Below are 9,458 nucleotides of genomic sequence, written 5' to 3' on the forward strand. Positions count from 1 at the left end.
CACACACACACACACACACACACAGCACTTGAGATCCATTTGCATTTCCTTTTTCATTTTTTTCCTGTGAGATGTCTGACAGGCTGCATCAATGCAAAAAATGAAGTGGGGGTGAGCGAGAGACAAAACGGGTGAGACTGGAGAAAAGGGAGAGAGAGGCAATGACAGAACAAGAGAGGGAGAAAAAAGAGAAAGAAAGAAGCAGAGAGAGATGAAGAGAGCAGGTGTTCTCTTTATCCACCTGCCACTTCACTGATCCTCGCTATGAAAGACACGAGCACAGAGACACATAACAAAAAGGAGGATATGCATTACCAAGCCACTCTCAGTGCTTCGCCCTCTCATCCCTCTCCTTATTTATCACTCCCTTTTCTCTCAGCTAGTCTTTTAAGTGCAGCGCCACAGATGTAAAGAGAACACAACGCTGCAAAAGGTTAATGTAAGAACGTACACAGGAATGTAAAGATAACAATAACTACTATTTGTTTCATGAATGAATGAGTCGAAGGGATTGAGGGAACTACGAGCCGCCAGCCAGCCGCCTGCAGCAGAACCAGACCCACTGTGGGCTGATGACACAGCACTAGCTCCAGCCAATCAGCACTGACAGACACATGCTCAATAGCTTTGCTAATTAAACATGTGACACATAATTAAACAAAGCTTTGTGGTGGAGTCACAACAGTGACGTTTTGGTCTGCAAGTTGGTCTCCTTTATGACTAATTAGCAGCATCTGCATCTTGATTGGTCGACCCCTACGTTCAGCATTTACATTTATGTTAATACAGCTGAGGACAGATTGGAGCATCTGTATTATCTTTATACTGCTTTAAATATGGAGAATAAAAAAAGAAAAGAAGAGGCATAATAAGGTGATGAGGACGGATGAGACCCGGGAAAGCAAAAGCCAACAGGAAGTAACCACAGAATTAAATGGAGGAGGACAGAACCCGGCGTTTGTTGATAGGCAGAATGAATGGAGGTACAAGCAGATAAAGCGACCAAGATAAACCTACAGATCAGTGTCATAATATCGCCATGAAAGCACTCTTCACTAGTGTTTGGCTCCACAGCAGGCCCGTTAAACCAGAACACCCTCCTCCCATCCAGTTGGTTTTGTGCATCCAGTGAAACCTATTTACCTTTTCACCTCCGAGCTCCTAGCACACTTCCAGCACAGCGCTTTATTCACAAAGAAATATAATATAGTTGAAATGCTATTTCAATAAACCAATTTACAGTAAATCTGTGTCCCTGTATGAAAAGGACATTTTGATTCCAGCGTAATGAGTTTTGTGGTGTGCGCGCGGTGCGGCTGAAATTATGATGGACCATTACTGTATTTATAGGTGCAGCTTCCCATTTAAAGGTGCACGAGTTCCTGCACGGCGTTGGGAGGAGCGCGACGTGCACGGAACCGCACACAGCAGCCGTAGCTAACACACAGCCACACAGACACGCGTGTTGGTTTAACGTATGCGCTGCTGTGCCAGTATTTATGGCCGCGTTCTGCGACTCATTTTGGACTTTTTTGCAATTTCAAGGATCGTTTCCCCGGCGACCACAAAAACCATTACATCACTTTTACATTACTCACAGCTGAGGTGGTGTGTGTGTGTGTGTGTGTGTGTGTGTGTGTGTGTGTGTGTGAGAGAGAGGATATGTGCAGAATACAAGTTACAGAGAAAACGCCACCAGCGTGAGCGGGCGTCCTGAATATTTACCTTTACATTTGTGGCTGTGAAATACGCGCTGCTATGAGGGGATCAGACTTGAATTGTTCCCATTTACTTTGCTTGTCCATGAACTCAGGTGGCCGAGTGGAGCTCCACAGTAGCTCATAATGTGCAGCAGACAGTCTGCTGCTGCCCAGACTCATGAGCTCATCTGTGCTGGGTGCTGGTTGGCTCTGGAGAGGCTGAGGTCACACCCTGGTCTCACCACAGGGCTGGAGCCGGCTCTCCTTACAGGTCGTCCACATGTGGTTTTGTTCTATCATTATGAATTAACTGTGGATTTAGAGCACGCCCACACTGACCTGCTCCTTAGTGAAACACACAGTAATAAAGTGTCCATTAGCGGAGGTCAGTGCTGTCACAGAGCAGCACACTGATCACTGATGTAATCGGCTTTTCTCACACTGACAGCGTGTTTAACTGTGTGTTACTCCTGGTAGTCACAGACTGCCGTCGGCTTGTGGGATCTTGTGTGATTACTAAACACAGCTGTGTTTTTTCTATCTCTATCTCAGCTCAGGGTTAAATCAAGTAAATGAGAAAAATGAAAACGCCAGTGTTGTTGTTTGTGCCTCGGTTCCTAACGGAGGGAGGCATTAGAGCCACATCTCAACTACCGAGTGTGTCTGAGGCATCACACAGACGGCAGCAGGGACACATGATGAGGAACGTCATGAGCAAATCAGCACTTCATGTGGTAAAGTTAACGTCCATCACATGGTGAAGGCTGCTTCCTGGACAAACCTCTACGTTTAACTCTCGTGGTGACAGCAAACGTTCTCACCGAGTTTAATGTGGTTTTCATGTGTGACTATTAAAGGTGCTCGACTCCATCGGCTGGTATCAACATACATATAAATCGGTACATTTATTCTGAACGGGCGTCTCTGTAAAGGATGATTTTATAAACTGCTCTATTCCACAGGAAGACTATTTGTGGTGACCTGAGCTGCTCCACAAACCAAACACAGGCTGCTAATGATCTTGTCGACTTCGTGGAACACTGTGCACATGTTGACTTCAACAAATAAACAGTTATTAATCCATTACACTCTTTTACTTAATTTTAAGCCTGAACACTGTTGTTAAATAACACAACATGATAGCTGGACTCTGTTATCTACCTCCTCAGCATCCTGACCGGAGCCTTCGGCGGACACATGACCTCCAGTCATTCCTGTCTCCATGGACTCTGTTATTAAGTTGTCTCTGAACTGTGATGTAGGATTTTAGGAGCTCATAGTCACAGCAGATTTGAATCAAACTCAAACCTACAACAATAAGAGTCCTGTTACCAAAGAAAGACCGACACACAAACCCGTCCTAAACGCCTCACATTAAAAAAAACCTGAAAAAATGTTCTGATTAAATTCTCACGTTCATGGAATAATATGAGCTTATTAAATTGGGTCAAGCGTTGCACCGTGAAGGTCACGTATTTCTGTGCTGCTAAAGGTCCAAAGCAGTGCGACGACAACCTGAAGCGTGACTCGTGCACCTTCATCTGAGCGCCGACCACGCTGGCATGGAAACACAACTATTTATGGAAATGCTGTTGCTTCAGTCGTACTCTGATTACTCCTCTGTCCTCCTGTGCTAGGATGTGGTGTTCTGCTCCACAACGAGCACAAACACACACCCAGAGCACACACAGGGCGCTCTGCACCCCAAACACTCCCAACGCTCCCCTCATTAGCGTATGCATGTGTTCAGCTGTCTGCCTGTTCAGAAAGAAAGCAGATGCAAGTGTGTTTTTAGCTGTTTGTTTTTTAGTCCGTGTGTGTGTGTGTGTGTGTGTGTGCGTGTGTGTGTGTGTGTGTGTGTGTGTGTGTGACCCTGACCCTGTTTTGGCAGTCTTTTGTAGTGAGCTAATGATGGAGCTTCTTTACACTAACTATATCTGTGAGGGCCTTGATCTGGATTAGAATGCTGTTTTAATGAAGGGAAAGTAGGACAGAAACACACACACACATCAGTAAACATGAATGCAGACACAAGCACATACAAAACCTTAACGAACTACATAAAACAGTCCAACGGATCCAGAGACACACTGGCTTATTCAGAACATTTAACCCAACCCACGGCGCCGGTGGTTCATCTGGATAAACTACAAGCAACGTGAATGAAAACTAAACAGATTCAGATGAAGGCAGACAACAATGACACACACACTGACCTGCCACTGAAGGTGTGCTTGCCGTGGGCCCGGTCCAGCCCGGCCTGCCTCTCCACAGCGGGACCGGCTGCCTGCAGGAAACACACACACACACACACACACCCGTCCTGTTAGCGAGTGAACAACGAGCTCCAGCAGCACAACATGAATGAATCCTGGTGACCAGAACGGTGCTGCTGAACCACAGACATAAGAATGAGCGGCTGAGTGGAGGAGTTCAGGCAGGTCCGAGTTCTGATCTTCTAATGTCATAATCCTCAGCTCAGCAACTCGGTCTTTGAAAGACAAGCCAACACAATGGGAGTGAATGAATGAATGAACGTATGAATGTATGAGTGAAGTGAGGAGTGAAGGAGCTGCTCATTTGATTGATGAATGACATACAAATAGTAATTACTACTTGAAGGCAAGAAGACAGTGTTGTCAAGCAGTGATAAATAACACTGTCACTGGGAATGGCAACCAGGAAACAGACGGCGAGGAGCCAGAAAGACGCGCAGATACGATGCACACAAGATGGAATAAAGACTTTAACAGCAGCACAGGAGTTGCACGAAGTGTAGAAACAGGTTCCACAGTGATGGAGCTCCACAGTCAGGAACAGATCAGCAGTGTCCATACGAACCACAACCTAAACCTGATCCATACATGTGAACGGACCCTCCATCATGAACAGTCATAAATCCCACCTTTGGGAGGCTGGTAATGATTCCAGACATTTAGCCAATCACGCTTCGTATTATTTAGATACTGTGAAGAACATCTATTGATTTAACGGGTCTACAGAGAAAGACGGTCATCCTGCTCCGTGCCAGCTGTGTCTACCAGCACACACTCTTCTTTATGAGTAAATGCTATCTGAGGGCTTAACTGTTTGCTCTGTGACATAAATCTACATCCACAGCAGGGTTGTACCCAACAGGAAGGTGGCACTGAAACCGTACTACACTTTATGTTGTTAACACCCACAATTAAAAACTGATAGGGTTCTGATATGAGCCTGACTTCCTGTCTAAAGTGTGACACCGGGCCGCTGTGTGCTGCAGCTTTCTGCTTCTACTCTGCAGGCGTAGCGGCGGCGGCGGCACACGGCAGCTGTCATGGCTGCAGATAGCAGCGGTCTGTCGACGGTGCACGAACTGTCCACAAAGCACAACATACAAACCAGGGGGAGCTCAGGAACACAACGAAGCCCGTCTCTGAAAGACGCTCTATCGATGGAGACTGAGGGAACCAACTCCTCCAACAAAAAACATCTTGGACAGAAGTGTTCAAAGCACAGCTTACAATGCCCGACCAGAACCTGTGAGCCGCTATAGACCAGGTGTTGGTGAGTATAAAGACCAACAGCACCAGGTAGAAATGAAGACCTGAGTGGTTGGTTAGACTGGAAGCTACTGCGCTCCCACTGATCTATAAGGACTTCACCTCGTTTAAGCAGCGGTGGGATATGTGAAGGCTGAAGGACGCATAAAGAGCTGAGCTTAATGAAGAGTTCTTCCAATCCTGGCTAGATCTATAACGAAGATATAGTTTTAGTATTTGTACAATTAGACAGCTATCATCTCAAAGTCTGAATGTTAGACTGGTGACAGCACTAATCAGCACAGACAGGTAAAATCCTTCTTCTCTCTGGTACAGTCACACCACAAACACTGAAAACATTAAGCCTAACCCTAACCCTAAACCCTAACCCGAACCCTAAACCTAAACCCAGAACCCCAACCCTAACCCTTCATACGAGGCCTCGTTTCTCTACGGCTGATAGAACAAAAAGCATCAGAGAACAGTTTTAAAGAACCACCTTCCTCATTCAGACCTGGAATGAACCCAACACTGTCTATAGTGAGAGCACGTTTAGCATCTTTATTTTGCTTTTAAATTTACAGGAAGTCAAACATCATCTCCATCACCATTTCAATGAATCCAGACTATTCTAGGGTCTATATTTAGAAGTTGAGACTACAAACTATAGCAGGAGAAGCCTCGTCTCCACCACAGAGTAAACCTACGGGTGTTAAAGTAAAGCCAGTTTAGTTTGTAGTAAGAAATGCAAACACACATAATGAACATATGTGAGCATCACAGCGGGTATCAGAGCAACGGGGTGAACTGAGCGCATGTTTGTGAGCATATGGAGACGCATGCAGGTCAATAAGGCTGCGTGTTCGTCTCTACCACTAATGGACTCCTAACATGACCCTCCACCTTTGACCTCCAGTGACCCCCAGCTGCCCTACGAGCTGCTCCACCTGTCAGAGAGGGACGGGAAGAACAACAGAAAGACACTGAAGCTAATGGAAACAGACGGCATCAGAACGGGATCAGAGAGCAAAGGAGAGCCGGGCTGAGTCAGCAAATAACACCTGGAATAGGTGAATACGTAGAAACGAAGCAGGTGAAGGAAGGAGGGATCAGACTGAACTACAGCAGCATGTGTGAGGTGTGGTGGAGGAAATCAGCTGGTCTGGCTGCTGATGTTGTCATGTGAGCTCAATTAGCAACAGGATGACAGGCAGCATTAATTACACTCACCTCTCTGTCGTATACATTAACTGTGAAGTGTTTGGTGCCTAATTGTGTGTCTCGTTTAATAACTGCGTATAGAAACAGTCTCCAGCGTTTTCTCCTCCTCGTACGTATTAATTACAAAGAGCATCAACGTATGTTACCTATCAAAGGCTAATTTAAAACAAGTCAATGATTCTGAACAAATAAACGTGTCTCGTTACTCCTGCTAGCATTTCAGCGATCCTCTGAACTCCTCGTCGTTTGGAAGCTGCCAGTATCACAGCTACACTTCTTATGCTGAGGGATCCGTTTCATTCACTGATGCTGCGCTTTCAACATGAGCAAAGCTTTATTTGGTTATTAGAGGTGCACACTGAGGTATTATTAAGGCTGAATATTCACAGACATCCTGGCTTTCTTTACCTGATAATCACATCAGACTGTAGCACAAACAGCTCCATAAAGACAGTTGACTGAACTCATGACTGAAAGGCCCAACGCTCTGACAAGAAATCACAAATAGAGTTATTAAATTACAAAGATTTATTAGAAATATGCTGAGAACTGCAGGGAAAAAATTAATACATTAGTGTGTCGCCGCTGGACAGCTGAATCAATAACTGTGAGCATTAGTCGTCGTCCAAAAACTGGAGAACAGAGAAGCAGGATTTCCATTTTAACTCAGTGATGGATAATCCTACCTTGAATAACTACGCTGTAATAAATGGGCTGCGAGCATTTAGGCTTCTGCTCCAATCTCATAATTGCTAAAAGCAGACAAAAAGAGCAAACTATTAGTAATATTACTAATTACTGAACGACCAATCAGGCTAAGTGTTCCCTGAAACACTCCCAGACTGAGTATGATAAATTAGTGGTGCTGCATGCTGGGCACTTTGTGTACGTATGTGTTCATCTGTATGAAAGTGATAAGACGAAGGTGATCCATCTCAACATGAGCCTTGTGCAATGTGTATGATGAATGGGACTGAACGGGCCGTACATATATATATACATACATATATATATATATATATGTATGTATATATATATGTACAGTCGCGACTCGATGATCCGACCCTAAATGTAAAACCTTCCTTTATGTCGGATTGTCAAGACGCAGGTGGAGATACGAGGAGGGCTTGATGCTTGAACGGACACTTCCACCCCGGGGCAGCGCTCTGACGGGGTGGAAGTGTCCAGAACACACAGGCAGTACTTGGCTGCTGATGCTAGTTTAGTTAGCGCTCACACTTCTGTTTCCTCCATCGGTGGCGGCGGGGGAGTGGCAGATACGCTCCACCGTTACCATCCATGTTTACTTCCATAAACACTGAGCACGCTCGCTGCGTGTGACGTCATCGTGTCCTCTTGTGCGCATGCGGGACACTTTTGGCTCGTATGAAGTTCACACAGCAGATCACATACAAGTCGCATTGAAGTGGAAACGTGAAGGAAGTCACAAAGAAATCCTCATTGAGCATCAAGTCCTGCAGTGTGAACGTAGCCAATCTGTGGGATTGTTCAGTCAGATAATACGCCGTCATCCTGATTGGTGACATTAAATGTCATGTCGGAGTCACAATCCAAGGCTGTCGCTATGTTAAGGCTGTTTTTATGGGTTCTGTTGGGTTTTCCTGTCAGATAGCAGGTTTAGGATTGTTAAGGGTCGATGATCCAGTCACGGTTGTATATAGATATGTGCATAAGAGTGGCTAACAATGATGGCTGTGTGTCATATGGGACAAACGTCATCATTTAGTGGAGCAACGTGTGACAGTGCTTGTTTTAGACGTTACCTCAGCAGCCGGAGGGACATTTACAGACATGACAGTGTTGGTATATGTAGTACATGTAGATATCTACTCCCCAACAATGCAGCTGCTAGCAGTTCCAACTATACAAATAAACCTAATTTACTCCTTAACATTAGTCTCTTATTATTTGTACAGAGTGTGTGAGTATTTATTTACGTGTTGTTTCATGGTCGTATCGTGCTGTCACTGAACATGTCTGCATCCCTGGTCAGTGTTGGTGTACTTCTACTTAAAGCAGCTCAGATCAGGAGATCATCACCCTGCAGAATATAGAGGAAGAGAAGAAAACGAGATGATCCTACAAATAGGTGGAACAGAACTGCAGGAAGAGAAAAAAGACTTGGAGGACGAGATTAAAGCTGTGAAGGTGGAGAATCAAGAAAGAACAGACAGGGGACTCCTCAGTTTCTTTAAAAGACTGATGACAGGAAAGACAAAAGCAGACAAACAAGGACAGAGAAGGAAAAAGAAAAAGCAGAGAAGGAGCTGAAGAAGAAACAGGAGGAGGTGGAGAAAAGGGCTTGCTGGAGTTGGTTGCACTGCAGTGTGATGGAGGTTGGACCACAGATGTTCCCTCCATCTCCCCCGTCTCCATCGTCCCTCCATCGACCAGTTCTCCTCACCCCGTCGCCATCTTTCACCTCCATTACCATCCACCACTAAAGTCCATCTCCTCCGTTCCTCCAGGCTTTCCTTCTCTCCTCTTCATCCACCCTCTCCTTTCTCTCATCCCCGTCTCTCCTGCACCCTTCTACCTCCATACCATAAGACCAGATCTCTGTGGGATTAGATGAGTCACTTCTAAGCATCCATCCTATATTTCTGATGAAGCAACATCACTTTGAAGCAATCTGGTTTTGACTTTTATGACTTTTTTGTTTTTAACAGGAAAAGTCTTCAATAAAGTGACCATGATTCAATGTTAAAAGCAATGAAGAAAAAAGGGAACTCTTACAAGGATGCTGAATACTTGTATAGGTGCATGAGACTGGTTGTGCAGCAGAAGATTCAAATTCAAAGTGACTCAGATGAAAATATTACCGTTCAAACAGCCAATAGAGTTAGCATTAGCTTAAAACTGATTCCCAGTCATGTGTGACATCCTCCAGAGACTGGATAAAACCCCAGGAACATGAATCCACCACATGCAGTCCAACAAGCACTAAAACACTCAGGTGTAGCGTGACAGGTAAGCACTGTGCAGACTTATTAGC

General features: G+C 45.1%; 1 protein-coding gene across 1 annotated transcript in view; it reads right to left on the minus strand.

The window, feature by feature from the left end:
* pard3bb (par-3 family cell polarity regulator beta b) overlaps positions 1-9,458 on the minus strand; it is a 218,717-nt gene that overhangs the window by 149,353 nt on the left and 59,906 nt on the right. The window contains exon 5 of the mRNA XM_008295178.1: positions 3,917-3,987. Within this exon, the coding sequence (XP_008293400.1) occupies positions 3,917-3,987 (71 nt within the window). The remainder of the gene's footprint in view (positions 1-3,916; positions 3,988-9,458) is intronic.

This window comes from Stegastes partitus, unplaced genomic scaffold, assembly GCF_000690725.1.
Source record: "Stegastes partitus isolate 25-593 unplaced genomic scaffold, Stegastes_partitus-1.0.2 Scaffold1028, whole genome shotgun sequence".
In the NCBI taxonomy this organism is placed as follows: Eukaryota; Metazoa; Chordata; class Actinopteri; family Pomacentridae; genus Stegastes; species Stegastes partitus.